This window comes from Mus caroli, chromosome 8, assembly GCF_900094665.2.
Source record: "Mus caroli chromosome 8, CAROLI_EIJ_v1.1, whole genome shotgun sequence".
NCBI classification, from domain to species: Eukaryota; Metazoa; Chordata; class Mammalia; order Rodentia; family Muridae; genus Mus; species Mus caroli.
In genome coordinates this window covers 69,861,766-69,877,480 of record NC_034577.1, presented here as the reverse complement: position 1 = coordinate 69,877,480, position 15,715 = coordinate 69,861,766, and the positions used below count along the sequence as shown (strand labels likewise).

Below are 15,715 nucleotides of genomic sequence, written 5' to 3'. Positions count from 1 at the left end.
CACACACACACACACACACACACACACACACACACGGTGCATACTGTTTTGCAAGAGTTTCTCAGCAGTAACATTTCAGGCATCACTGAAGTCACACTCAGTAAGTATTTCTAGCAAAATACTCAAGGAGACCTGCACCTTCCAGCTGAGTCCACGGCATATGCTAGTCACTCAAATAGTTTTGGAGGCAACCATGGCTGAAAGTTGGATAGAGGAAAGACAGAGTCCACATGAGAGCTAAGCATCAAGGAAAAGTGAGGCAGCCTCAGTCATGGGGACACTTGGAGTTCCCAGACGAATTGCAGTCAGGGGACTTAATGAGGTGGGAGTGCAGCTCAACTGGTAGGGAGGCTGTCTGTGATATCAAAGCCCTGAGTTCTATCTCCAGCCCCACATCAACCATGTGCCATCCTAGTCGTGGGGAGGTAGAGACAGGGGTCAGGGTGGGGGCATCAGAAGTTCAAGGCCATCCTTGTGAGTTACAGGCTAGCTTGAGATACAGGAAACAGTGTCTCACAAGCAGGCAAGCAAACTCTAAACTTCAAAAGTCTAGTGGATGTCTTATAACCAAAGGGTTTCTCTGTCAGCTTGGTGGGGTGAATGTAAAACTATATGGGACTTGAACTGTGACTGCCCCTATGAATGACACAAAGTAGCTAAAATCCTGCAGTGCTTGATTTGACAGTCCTGGTAAGAGCAAGACTGGTATGGGAAGGGTAAATTTGCTCTTAAAGGGCAATTAGAAGGAATTTAAAGTCAAATCTCATGAGCACAATACCGATCAAGTATTCATATAAATCTTAAAGTGGAATGCGCACTGTGGAATGCATGTTGAACTGTAGATAACAGACACTCAGTACACTGTTAAACCCACAGGCCATTGCCTCCTCCTCCACCCTCACCTAGGGCTGGCACACACAGGCCAGGGGGCGCTATAGTGAACCATCCCAGATTCTTTCTCCAGATGTTTGTCCTCCTCACTCACTGACCTGCACATCCTGACCATCTCTGCTCTCTCTCTGCATTGCTTCTGATCTCACCCTGACCCTGAGCCCAGGCAGGGTTCTCCCCCCAACCCCCCAGAGGTGCACGCAGCATCTTGCTCTCCCTACAATGCATGGCTCTCTTGGGTGCATCTCAAACACCACATGGTGCGACCTGTTCTGCACCAGTGTTTGGCAAATCTCTATCTTGGGGTGCTCTGGTTTGCCTGGACTTCAGATCTGCCTTTCCTGTTGCCAGCTGCTCTCACACACAGGAGGTGGCTCCCTTCTCGTGCTCAGTCCCAGGAAGCACCTGCTGAGAAGACAGATGATGCGTGTGGTAGTTCTTTAGGGAATTCTGTCACAACATAGTGGGAAAAGTGTTCATTAAACAAATTAGTCAATTTTGCCCCACAGTAACATTATATGTAGACATTTTCCTTCCTTTTTTTCTTCATTTTTTTCTGTTTTTCTTTACTTTTAAAATTCTCTCTCTGTGTGTCTCTGTCTGTCTGTCTCTGTTTCTGTCTCTTTTTTTAGAAAAGCTGTTTTCTAAGTATGGCTCCATTTTTTTCTCTCTATAAAATGACTACATATACTTCCAACTCTGTAACAATGCACTGCTATTGGGGTGATTCATAAGACTATGAAATGAGATGACGTAGAAGTCGTGTCTGGGCACCTGCTTGCAACAGGTGCGGAGGGAAACATTTTCTTTTTGCCAGTCAGTTTGTTCCTAGAGCAGCCAGATGACGTTAAAGTCAGCGGATGGACATTAGGAGCCAGGCCACACACACACTTGGTACCTCCTCTTGTTGTCCTCTTTTGATAATATTAAAGTTCTAGACCTAGAGAAAACTCCAGTTTCTTCATTTTTCACATGATTATGAATAGCTCAGTTCTAAAAGTTGTGTAAATGAGCAGTTCGGTACATGGCAGGGTTCCAACAGTGACCGTCAGTGAAGTAACAAGTGATTGTCTATGGCTCTGCTGGAGACTGTCTACCACGAGACACAAACCCTGTGTAGCTCAGCATCCACAGTGGAAACCTCCGCTATGCGATACGCTAGTGAATGCTCAGCCCAACAGGCACGCGGAGTCCTGGCTATTAGATCCTATCAAATACATCCTTCCTTGCTTGTTGGTAAACCAATGCTCTACAGAGCAGAAATGGAATTTCATGTTCCCCAGAGTTGTGACTACTGCCTTTCTTGATTCTGTATGCATCATTTTTTCACACCAGAATCACGAATCATCTTCCAGACTGGGGGATGGTTGATTGTCTAGAAAACCTGTGCTGTTTGTGGCACATACGTCAAACTATAAAGAGAGGCTAGGCTCACTGCTTATTGTAACTCGAGTATCTGTCTGTATGTTTTCAGGGAAGGCCATTTGGTATTAGATAACCAACCAGTCAGTGTGCTTTTCCCTGGGGGAGAGTATTTCTTCGGATCTCGGCATTTCTTAGTTGCTTGTAGTTCTTTGTTTGGGATTGCTAACCCTACACAAACTGAGCATGTTGTATTTATGTATTTAGGAGTATGTATCTACACACACATGTGCACACGCACATGTATGTAGCAACAATTAAAGAAAAAGAGGCTATGATATGAAAGAAAGCAGGGGGTGGGTAGTATATGGGAGGGTTTAGAAAGAGGAAGGAGAAAGAGAAAATGATGTAATTATGATTTCAAAAATTTTTTTAAATGCATTTTAGAAATTAACTGTCTACAAAACTAAGATGAATTGGGAAAAGAAGAATATAAACTATTGATAAATTCAATGACCATAAGTAAAGCATATAAGCCAAAATGATAGGAAAATATAGAGCATAATGATATTTCTAGGGCTAAGACTATTTTAGCAAACTGATGTTAACTTTTCAAGCTCTTTTTCGGTATATAACATTGACATAAAGAAGGCAAAATTTTTTACATACCACTTTAAAACCATAGGAAAAATTCACTGTTGGTGTTTATCTAAAACACACTTGGCAAAACTTATGTGTGTTTAATCTTCCTTGAAAGCTGGGTATGATTTTGGATGGAAGTACAGTTTTGATTAGGCTTGGCCTCTTGAGGATTAGTTAAATCATATTGTTCTTAAACAGCACTTCAAAAAGAAGTTTAGTGGGAAAATGCAAACCAGTATAAACATAATGATTACTGGGTATTTAGAACTTCTCTCCAGACCCTCGGAAGCAAGGATTTCTCAAATGTGCAGAATCATCCTGGACTTTGTCCTAAGGCCATGGCAGAAGGTCCTCTTGTTCTAAGTTATGTTCTCCACTCAGGGGCTGTGGAGCCCCACATCAAGGCCACCCATCCAGCTACTGGGACATAAACAGCATGGGCGGAAAGGAAGCCTGCAAGCATGGGCGTTAGCAGTGTATTCAGAAGCTAGTCAGTCCTTGGTGGGAGGTAGGATTCAATTTTTTCTCTAGAGAAAGGCTACAGATTATTTATATAAGTTCAAAGACAAGGTTAAAATGTTAGACAAATATTAATTCCAGTTTTCCTATATGCAGTGCACAGGTGCGACTTCAACAGCAGATTATATGATATAATCATTAAATTCATTCAAGCAGACCTCAGAGAGTTAAAAACATATATTCCGAGGACCTGGACTCCTCGATCCAAAGAATGAGAATGAAACAGGGCAGAATATTTGTGTATCAAGGTGATTCCAGTTTCCAACTGGGAAAATAGGACCGTTAACACCCACGTCCCCTGACAACTGTCCAATTATGTATATCACACTTGGCCTAGTGTTTGCTGAAGAAGTAATCAATAAAGGATGTGGTTGACTGAGCATAGATTTTGGTTGAACCAATGCATGAAAACTTAATCATTTACTCAGAGAGAAGAAATCAAGGCGAGCAGAGATGAACGGCCACGGAGGGGTTTGTTGATTGTGCCACCAAGTTTGTGGGCCACAGACGAAAGTAATAAGGCAAATGGGATCTGCGGCAAGAGAAAATGTAAAATGCCATTCTTAATTCTGAGAATTAATAGAAATGTTTCTGGCGGTCTTTTTTTTTTCCCCGTGTCATTTTTAGCAAATTTCACTTCGAAGCCTGGATGTTCCATTTTCGAGAATATATGAAAATTACTAGGGCGTGTCGTTTCTCTCAAGCAAAGAGAAATTAATCTTTGGCTATAACAGAGAGAGTAATTTTCACACTGGAAACTTTGTTGAAATTGATTTGAAGATCTCTACTGTGGAAAGTTTTCCAGGAAATCATTTAAGTCAAGTGTGTGAGAAAATTTACAATGGGCATGGAATAAACCCAGAAACAGGGGAGCGGTGCCTAAGGTGGATGTGGGATTCTTTCTTTTCTACGTTCTCTTAGGGAGCTATCCTGATTCTGTTGAAGAGCTGTGGCATTTCAACAGATGGATTAGTTAAGTGAGAATATACAAGCATACACATTCTGTAAGGAAAATTAAGGGATTTCCTGCTTTTGTGAACTTGTACCACCTCTTGCTAAAATAATAATGATGACAAATAGTAATGTTTACTTGGTAATTTCTCATGTCACCTTTCCTTTATGAGTCACAACTGACTTTTAGAGTAGTGTCACAAGGCTCTTTGAAAATGGACTATTTTCTTCACTACTCTGGCAAGTAAGGAAGAAATGCCATTGTAAATGTTTATTTATTTATTTATTTATTTATTTATTTATTTATTTATTTATTTTTACTCTGCTTAAGCCCTTGTTCAGTGTATATTATTTACATTAATAGCAAAAAAAAAAAAAGATGCTCACTATTGAAGCTTTTCTTTGCAAGTCACACCAGGTCTGACCTTAGAAGGAAGGGTGACTTCATATCACCAAATCCTATCTTGAGAGAATGTAGTAGGTTTCCCAACTAAAGACTTAGTATAAATTCTTGTAACCATTTTAGAAGCTTCCAGCTTATACACCCTTCACGCACACTCAGCTGATGGACTTGGACACCCACTTATCCTAGACATGGCTCTCCCCCTCCATTTCCTTTAAAGAGATAAAATATGTTTATAGAGCTAGGACTGCCATTAGCGAAACTGTTCCAATCACTTGCAGGTTAGGAAAGAAGGCTAGATTTAGGGGAATGCTAAGCTGCACACACAACCTGATTTATTTCTCAGCCATCTCAGCCATAATTTCTTCTATTTTGCCTGTGTTACTTCCTGGGTGATGCTGCTAAGCACAGAAGGACAGTTCAGTACTGTGAATGGAATCAGCATGTACCAGCATACGTGTGTAGACATGTTTATCAAAGTTAATATCAACCCTTCAAAGCAGCCATCTTCCTAAAAATGACCACAAAACACATCACAGTTTTGGCTTTAACAGATTGATTTAAACCAAAGATTTCCAAATAGCCAGGCTGCTGCTGTTGACCAGATCGTTTGTTTGAATGAACATTGAAGAGATGTTAACAGGACATGCTGTCCTTGACCAGGGCCACGCTCCTCTGAAGGCTCCCATGAGTCAAGGCTGCAAAATGGCAGCTCTGGCTTGGGAAGATCATGGCCTGGGACATTTTCTCCTGTGACTCCAGAAAAAACGTGCCTGTGCCCTCCTGCATTCTACAGAGATGCTTGTCTGTCTGTGCACAAATCATCGAAAGTTTTCCTATACTTTAGTAGAGGGCAATTTCTATAAGTGGAATTAGTTTTATTTGGCATAAAATAAGATGTGAATCTGGTTTTGCCTCTTTAAGTTTCTGTCTCTTTCTGTTTCTCTCCCCCCCTTTCTCTCTCCTCCCCCATCCCCTCTCTCTCCTTTCCCCCTCTCTGTATGTGTGTGTGTAAGTCTGTGTGTGTGTGTGTGTGTGTGTGTGTGTGTGTGTGTGTATGCCAAAGGACAATGTTAGGAGTCTTCCCCGATTGCTTACCACATTTTTTTTGAGACAGGGTCTCTTATGGAACCTGGGGCTCATCTATTAGACTAGCTCTCCAGCCAGCCCCAAGGATCTGCCTGTCTTGACAGTGCTGGGATTATAGCATGCAGCACCATGCCTGGCCTTTACGTGGATGCTGGAGGCCTGAACACAGGTCTTTATGTACAACAAGTACTTTCTTAACTGGCTCATCCCCAGAGCTGTTTTCCATGCTGCTGAAAATATAAAAAAGGATCGTCCTCACTCCTAGGAAAAGCTTCCCACTTCATGGCCTGTCATGGACAGTTACAGCCTTGCCCATCTCTAACACATTTGATTATCTTTGTTTTCAAAGTTTCCAGGTTAGCAGGATTTTTACCCTGATAATCTGTCCCTTCAGCTTTGACTGGACAGATGAGGAATTCAAATTCTGAAGTACAGACTGAAATATCCCAGATGAGACATACAACGAACCTTTGCAGATAACTGGAAGCCAACCTTTAGCATCTAGACATTTCAAAAATAAATACAAGAGCCACCAGTAACCAAAGGCCATCACAGCATTTATCCCGTGACATAGCAAATGCGGAGAGAAGGTTTTTGAAGGAAAACATTCCCTCGAGGGTTTCATCTCTTTAGCTGTGTGGGGTGCAATGGCTATTTTGATTTGTAAGAATTATTTTATAAGCATGTGAAGGAAGACATTAATATCACTGTGCAAACCTAGGTCAAACTTGTCATTACAAAGATGAGGAATCTAACGACTCTGGGGAAGAGAGAGATAGCACAACAGGTAGAGCATGTGACTGCTGTTTCAGGGTTCGATTTTCAGTACCCACATGGTTGCTAACAATTACATATAACTCTAGTCCTAGAGGACTCTTCTATTCTGGTTTCTGTGAGCATCAGGCACACATGCAGTGCACACGCACGCGCGTGCGTGCACACACACACACACACACACGCATGCACACTATATATACATATAAGATCTACTGGTTTGGGACAGTGATGAGACCAAAAGCAAGTAATTTAGCAGCTGAAATGAACTGAATAAAGAAGCGCACAGAATCACTAAGTCAGTCCAAACAGGTATTAAGCTGGAGACGAACCGATCTCACCTCAGCTGTTATTTGGAAAGTGGACCTTTCAAGACAACTGGGTTGGTTTTTGGGGACTGGTCACTATGTGTATTATGAGGGCCCACTTACAGACTGCTTGCTTCCCTCACATGTGGCTGGCCCTGTCTCTCTCCAGTAAAAATCCATACTCTCATTAGTATGCCTTCTCCTGAGACATTTGTCTAGCAATGACCATGTTTAACTGATATTATATAGTACTCCCTCCATTTCATTGGTACTGGCATTTTAAGTAGTGATTCTTATCTTTGTAGTATTTATGTATTTAGTATTGTATATACAGTATTTAATATTATGATTCTACTTTTAGTTCATCAAGCATCTAGGCACAATGCCTTTCATTAACACCTCACCTTTTCAGACTGTCCTGTATATATTAACAATGAAAGATTAATGCGTAGTTACAATGTAGCATATTTACACCTGCTACTAGTCCTATTATTTTGAACAGGCTACATTTTGGATCTAAGGTAACTATTGAAAACCAAGACTCTACATTTGGTGACTTTTGGTATTGTGAGTGGCTTGCATGCAGTTACGTTTTATGATGAATGATGGCTGCCTTGCAGGAAGTGAGGGATAATCACGAAGTTTTCCACCAAAGGATATATATCAGAAGCTGATCCCAGAGACTGTTGGTAACTTTTCTGTTTCGTATGAAAAGTTGGGCATGTTTGCTCCCAGCTGTTAATCCAGGTTTGCTTAATGGATGGAGCCTGGTGGAAGTTTAAATGGAACTCTTCCCAAAATGCTCAGGAAAGGTTAGGCAAGTCACAGCACTGAAAGGCACTGCCTGACACCAGGCTCTCTGAGTTCCTTGCCTGTGAGATGTGACCTGATTTTTTTTCTTTCTTTCTCTGGTTCATTCAAGGTCATCACTAAGCTTACAGAAAACCAAAAGGGAGCTTACACATAGAAGGGACAGACAGAGAAGACTTTGAATGCATCTTTCTACAATACCACACTGGATTAAAGTAACTTACGACCAAAGGGTCACTTAAGAAGGGCACTGCTTAAAATTTAAGCAGGCAGTGATGGAAAGCGACAGACCTCAAACAATTTAAGTCTTTCACAGCTGGGTGACTCCACAGAGACAGCAGGACCGCTGTGCTAGCTTACCTCTGCAGGGCCTTGGCGATTGCCTCATAGGCTCTCCCCAGGCTATGATCGTCATCCAGACTTGTGGAGATCTCACTGTACCTATTGAGCACCTGTGGGGAGAGGAACATGCTGAGTGGATCACCTGTCCACATCTGAGGGTGACAGACACATCATAACAGAGAAGACTAACATTAGTCATTTCCAAAATGTCTCTTTCTGTTGACTTGGTTGATTTGGGGCTGTGCTGTGGCTTGTTTCATGGACATGTCTTTGAGCCATGACAGTGAAGTCTTCCTTTTGTAAAAATAACCCCCTCCCCATCCCAATTCTCCAAACCATCCTGTTTATATAATGTAGCTGTGAATAAATAATTGACTGCTTTACAGCATTATTTTACAATACGGAGACTATTACCTAAGGTAATGTAAGTCCTATCAGAATGTCCTACTATGGAAGTTCAAATATCATGGTTCTTCCTATAAATAGCTCTTTGAAAAGAATGGATTTAGGCAATAGGCCTTTTCTTAATCTGTCATTTTAGGAGAGCCTTGTCTTGCAGTGTTATGTGTATATAGCTCACACTAAAAATATTTCTTACAAATGTACTTCATTACCAGCAATTTCCCTGATAATCAAAAGATTGCAGCTGCCACAGCCAAACATATGATCTTAATTTAATTCAACACTGACATCACTATGCGCTGTCATTTTCTTCTTTTTAATTTCTACCCCCTGCCCCTCCATTCCCTGGTCAGGGGAGGAAAATATAGAAACCAACATCTCCCCCGCCCTCTCTTCTTTCTTATTGTTACATGACCCAACCTATTACACACATGAGGACACAGGAAATCTCCAAGGACCTCCATGGAAATCCTTTTTGCACATTTTCTAAGAAAGAATTAGTGAAAGTCACTTTCAGGCATGTGAGAGGGTGAGGGGTGGGGGTGGGGCGTGCATCTGCCTGGTGTGCTCTGTCTGAGTTAGACAGCAGGAGGGGTGAGCTCTAAGGCAGGGCTCATGTTCCTCGCTGACCTTTTCCCTCCAGTTTCTTTGATTCATGCACACACTCTTCTCCCCATTTGCTTGTCTTCTTCCTTCCCTTACCCCCATCTGCTTTTATGTCACATTTATCTTTATTTCTTCAGAGTTAACATGTGGGAAATGACAATGACATCACCGTGATCCCTCTCCAGAAGCAGATCTGTGGTTTAGAAGCTCGAGCTAAGACCTACCCATGGGTTCACACCAACCCTGGTTTTGATTCTTTTTGAGCCCCCAGTGTTCTAAATTTTGAAAACACTTTCAACAATTTTAATTCACATGTAGCAATTGCATTCATTTATAAGATATGGTATAACTGGGTCTCCACTAACAACTTCCCAACTTGTTATTGTTTTATGGTAATAATGTTCAAAAAAACAAGAAAAAAAGAATGCATATATTATGTTTTTATCATTTTTGCCTTTGTGTGTGTATGTATGTGTGTTCATGTGGACATACATGCACCATGGCACGTGTATGAAGGCCAGAGGCCAGCTGCAGGTCTCAGAGCTCTCTGTCCACGTTGTTCTCGCTGTGTAACAGAGAGAGTTTGCACCATGAGCTTCCTTGGACTTGCTGCCTCTCGTCTTGCTGCAGGGATGTTGCACGTAAAGATGCACACTGCCATATCTGGTGTGTATGGGTGCTAGAGGTCTAAACTCAGGTTCTCACACTTGCACAGTAAGCACTTCACCTATGGAGCTACGTTGATAGCCCTCCCTTAGCAATTTAAAAATATACAAGGCCTGATCATTACCCTTCATCCTTATTTTTAGGCCTGTTAATGAAGCTCCGTAGGAACCTGAGGGTATCCTTTTCATTCCGCCCCACAGCCGACGACAGTTCTTGGGCTTAACCTGAGGTGCCTACACTGAAGCTGCTCTGAGGTATGAGATGGAACCACTGAATGTTTTAAATTTGTAAGAAACCTTGTTGAGTTGGTATATAAAAATACCTAGGAAGAGACTTTATAGGACTTTATTTTGGTCCACATATTTTTAGGTGACATTTTAAAATCTTAAATTGAAAGCTAATTATTAAAATATTTTATACCCAAAATAGTTCATTTGCTTTCTTTCCATAAAAACTGTCATCCTGGCCCTGACATTATTTTAAAGCTTACAAAATCTTATAATGGTGATTTGTTTTCAACACTGAGAGCATCTATGCATTAGTGCAAACTTTGGCCCAATATAACTACATGAATCAGCAGTGACCTGAGGCAGGTTTCTCCAGGGCATGAACTGGGCTTACACAGTGAAACTCTCTCATGTTCCCAGTTATCCTGTAGCTTCTTCATGGTGATGGATATGGTCTCCAGGGTGAACACTAACCTGAGTGTCCTCCTATCTCTTGCTCAGGTCTCCCAGGGTGAACACTAACCTGAGTGTCCTCCTATCTCTTGCTCAGGTCTCCCAGGGTGAACACTAACCTGAGTGTCCTCCTATCTCTTGCTCAGGTCTCCCAGGGTGAACACTAACCTGAGTGTCCTCCTATCTCTTGCTCCCTTTCTCTCTTTTTGTAAGATGGAATCTTACTCCATTTCCAAGCTGGCCCCATACCCTGGGCTCAATCAACCCTGCCTTAGCCTCTTGAGTAGCTGGAGCTACGGATATAATACCCAGCAACTGCTCTTCCATACCTGTCCCATATTCCAACATGCAGGCCAGGAGAATTCTTTGTATTTAATTTCCTCCTTAAAGGAGAAAGCCTCTCTCTAAAAGCTGTCATATGGGTACTGTGATTACATACATCATAGTACATAGTCTACACACTAAACAACCAGAACTCTTAATTTCTTCCTCAGCCTCCAGGAGCAGCCCCGTGCAAGAGTTTCCCTCCCCAAAGTAAAGACAACAAATTTATTTTGTGGCTTGCGATGAATCTGGTATTTCTTTAAACAGTTGCCTGAGAACCAAGAGGTACATAGGCAATTGAAAAGGCATGATTCTTTTTTTTTTTTTTCCAAACAGAGAAGCATTCGTGTACATGAGAGTCACACTGGGTATCTTGTTGAAGATTTGGTCTAAGGTGGTCTACCTACCTACCTACCTACCTACCAGGAACATGAGCTCAAGAGAAGAGACATGCAAGTTGGAGAAATCTAAGGACAGAGGAAATAAGTTTTATAAAAGTAAAAAGAAAAAATATGACTTTAAGTAGAAAAATAGGATGAAATTATGAATTTTGTGGAACATAGAAGTGTTTTATACTAATTTGTGGAAAGCTAATGAGATGATTAATCTCATCACCTTAATACTATTAAGGGGTGTTGCAGTATATTTGATCACACACCATGAACCCAGAGATTGTATTTTTTTACTGAAAACAAAACAAAACAAAACAAAAACAAAAACCTGTTTCTAGTTAGAGTGTGACTCAGCCTTAGCACTCACCTTTAATCCCTCTGGCTGGAATAGAGACATACCCTTAGTACAATCCTTTAATCCCAAACAATGAAGGTAAAGTTAGTTTGTAGAAGAAAGTACCCATATTTGAAAGTGACACCTAATTGAGTGGCAGACAAAGTGATGAATCAGAGAAAGATTTGACAGAATAGGATATCCTCAATTATCATGAGAAGAGAGAGGAAAGGAAAGCTACTTAAGGGGGAGAGACAGACAGCACAGGAGAAGGGAGTACAGTCCAGGAATATAGTAGAGTTTAGAGAGTGTACAGTAGAGTGGAGAGGGAAAGTGGAACAGCATGGAGAGGGAGAAAATTGAAGAAGGCAGTTTCACCAGGAGAGTTTTACAGAGACAGACTGAAGAGAGAACAAGCTAGACAGGGGTGAACAAGCTAGACACAGAATGAGCAAGAGAATGAGAATGAGCCAGAAGATTAGAACAAACTGCTAGAGTTAGTATGAAATGAGGCAGAACAATTCAGTCAGAGGCTGAGAGAAACCACATTGAATCAGGTAGCTTGTGGAAGAGTTTGAGCCAGAACAGCTGAGTTGAACCAGCCAGAAACAGCTCAGTAAGAGAAAGAAATAGTGACCTTATTTATCAGTAAGTCTCAGAGTTCAAAACATTCTAGGACTAAGTAAGATTGTACAGAGGCTAGAAGCTTCCAGGACTAGGTCTACATTAGCAAATGGAGGCAGTAAGCCTTGGAGATAACAATTATGTCAGGTGAATAAAGGAAACTTTTATGGAGGGGATGTCTAGGAGATTAGTAAGTATATCTCTAGGTATGTACAAAGGGCCATCTCTAGAGAGAATGAACTAGCAGGGGTTGACCTACCTTGGCCATGTTTAGCACCAGTCCACCGACCAAGTAGGCTTGTGGAGGAATAAAAGAGGAGAAAGAGTGCAGACATTCCTCTGCTCTTTTCTGGCCTCCATGATGTGGACTGCTCGGCTTCTGTACAAAAGTTTTATGTGACCCCCTATCTGCTTTTGAAAGCAGATGAACTGTGATCAACAAATTGACAGGGAGTGAGCAAGTCCTGGTCAACTGAAATCAGTGACGGAAGCCAGACAAAGACTGGGACTGTTTTTACAAGACACACCATGGAGGGAGATGCACAAGAGTCTACCAGCATCTGTGGACATCTGAAGGACACTTGGTTGAACAGACTTGTGTTGTGAATTTGTTAGACACATAACTGTAGCCTGGATGGTTAAAATCTGCCAGCATAACTCAGAGAAATGGGAACAAAGAACTCTCAGTGTGCAGTGTTCTAATGGATTAAGAAGTCTTACCTTTCACATTTATACTCAGTGAAGCTCATGAGGCTGGAAGGAAGAAATACTAATCTGGTATGCAGCTGTATCAACTCAATACCAAGTGTTCAGACTGCCCCCAAATTCCACAGGCAATGGCAGGTCTACTAGGAAACTGAGAGTTGTGTGTCAAGTGACTCCATCTCTCTGAGCCTATTTCCTCATGAGTGAATGGAAATTAACAAAGCCTCTGGTGGAGGACTGTTACAGGTTCCTATGTAACATAGGACTGAGCATGCTCACTAAGAACTGAGTGAAGTGACACCCTGGCTTTTCCTTCATGCTCACCTAACATAGCTGTTCTCAAACGAAGGGGCATCTGCCAACATCTGAAAACACTTTAGTTGTTATAATCAGGGGGAGGGCTGCTAGCCCTATGGTACCCATCATAGCCTTCATAACAAAGAATTATCATGTGGCTTAAAATGCAAGTAAAGCCACTGTTGAGAAACCCCCAACCTGGCCTTTGCTTAAGCAATCTTCCTGACTGGACACACAATCACCAGAAAACTCCATAAACAAACTATAGGTCGAGTTGAGGTAAGATCTGCAACTCCCATGTGCTTAGACAAAACTCTGTCTCTCGAGGCTGCAAGAGACTCTGTCCACCTCTATATAATGACTTCCAATCCTGAGACACGGCTGTTTTCTCCATCCAGTCCTCAGCAGGCACATAGTCATCAAGGATGTTTAGAGATAGGAAAAAGCAAAACCTCTACTGTTCAGCACATTTAAATGCTTTCCCTCTACTTTTGTCCACAAATCTAAGTGGACTGGAAGAGACAAAATGAACCCATTCAGATCAACCACCACTTGTGAAGCCATAATGGATACCCAGCAGATATGCCTGTAAACAAGAAGTTAGGATTCCACTGCCCGGGGTATGGTTTTTACTTCTTTCTCCACTGACCACCATAAAAAGGCAGCGTGCCTGGCATTTTGTTATATACACCCCAGAGAAGGCCCAGATCGTCTATTTCATAACAAGAGTTAGGCACTAGTCTCAGTTCACAGCTTTTCTTTGGGAAGGAGAAAACAATACCGATTTTTACTTGCATAATAATAAATGTAGATAATTTAAAAAGTCAGGTTTGCCAACGTGAGCTTGAAATCATTTGTCAAATCTCATTGGAAATTCATTTACTCTGATTTCTGGCATGCCAGCCCACTTCAGCCACCTCACAGTTGGCAAGCAGAGAAGGCGCTTCTGCGTCATTTACAGTGTCTGAACCCGATGCAGACAATCAGCTGCAACATTAGTCAAAGAAACCCGTGGCTAATGACTTCTGACAGGCACTGTAGTAACAGGCTGAGACCAGCCAGGGCATCACCAGCATCCAGGGGGAGCTTCCTGGAGACGGAGAATCACTGTAGGCAATGCTAGGAATGGGGGCCTCACACCACTTAAGGTTCATATACACTTTCCACAAAGGCATAGCTTCTGACATGTTTATGAACAGTGACACCTTCATACAGCCATGCTATCCTGAGTGACCCATTAGGCCATCTGAGTGTGTAACTTTGTAAACTTAGTAAGTGTAACTTCACTTTTCTGTATTTCATTGTGCATTGAACATTCTGAAATTTCCTTCTTCAATTAGAGGTAGCTAACAACTTTACTGCTTCTAATATTGGCCATTGAGAGGGTGCCTTTTTAGTCTTCAAAACCCATTATTCATCATCAGGTCCATTGCCGCACATTGACTGCTTGTACTGTCTAGCCCATACTCCAGAGGCTGTGGTGTGGTGCAGGAAAGACTAAGTATGTGCTGGTCCCTGTAAGAGCAGCTCACTGTGGAACCTTAGACAAGAAACTTTGTTCCTCTGGGATTCTGGTATATGAAGGAGTTAAAACAAATGGCCTAGAACTCTCCCTTCCAAAAATATGGTTTGGAGTTTAGGATACTAGAATGATGTGTTTAGTCATTTAAGATATGCTCTACTTGTTTTCAACAACTTAGCTTTAGGTTAAGAATTCCAGATCAGAGGAGTGTGAACAGGCCTGTGAGTGCAGGTAGGACCACTACTGCTGCTCAGAGGATGGATTCCCCGGTGGGGCAGTCTCTGGATGGCCTTTCCTTCATCCTGAGTGAGGTAACCCAATCACAAAAGAACACAGATGGCATTCACTCACTGAGAAGTGGATATTAGCCCAGAAGCTCAGAATACCCAAGATACAATTCACAGACCACATGAAGCTCAAGAGGAAGGAAGATACTTCTATCCTTCTTAAAAGGGGGAACAAAATCCCCATGGGAGGAGTTATAGAGACAAAGTGTGGAACAGAGACTGAATGAAAGGCCATCCAGAGACTGCCCCACCTGGGGATCCATCCCACATACAGTCACCAAACCCAGTCACTATTGTGGATGCCAACAAGTTCTTGCTGAGAGGAGCCTGATATAGCTGTCTCCTGAGGGGCTTTATCAGTGCCTGACAAATACAGAGGTGGATGCTCTCAGACAACCATTGGACTGAGCACAGGGTCCCCAATGGAGGAACTAGAGAAAGGACCCAAGGAGCTGAAGGGGTTTGCAGCCCCATAGGAGGAACAACAATATGAGCCAACCAATACCCCCAGAGCTCCCTGGGACTAAACCACCAACCAAAGAGTACACATGGAGGGACCCATGGCTCCAGTCGCATATGTAGCAGAGAATGGGCTTGTTGGTCATCAATGGGAGGAGAGGCCCTGGGTCCTGTGAAGGTTCTATGCCCCAGTATAGGGGAATGCCAGGGCCAGGAATATGGAGTGGGTGGGTTGGGGAGCAGGGAGAGAGGAGAGGGGATGAGGGTTTTTGGAGGAGAAACCAGGAAAGTGGATAACATTTGGAATGTAAATAAAGAAACTATCT

General features: G+C 42.3%; 1 protein-coding gene across 4 annotated transcripts in view; it reads right to left on the bottom strand.

Annotated features, from left to right (window-relative positions):
* Ttc29 (tetratricopeptide repeat domain 29) overlaps positions 1 to 15,715 on the bottom strand; it is a 189,746-nt gene that overhangs the window by 70,468 nt on the left and 103,563 nt on the right. For all 4 annotated transcript variants that reach the window (XM_021170292.2, XM_021170294.2, XM_021170293.2 and 1 more), the window contains one exon: positions 8,110 to 8,201. In XM_021170292.2, coding sequence (XP_021025951.1) covers positions 8,110 to 8,201 — 92 coding nt within the window. The remainder of the gene's footprint in view (positions 1 to 8,109; positions 8,202 to 15,715) is intronic.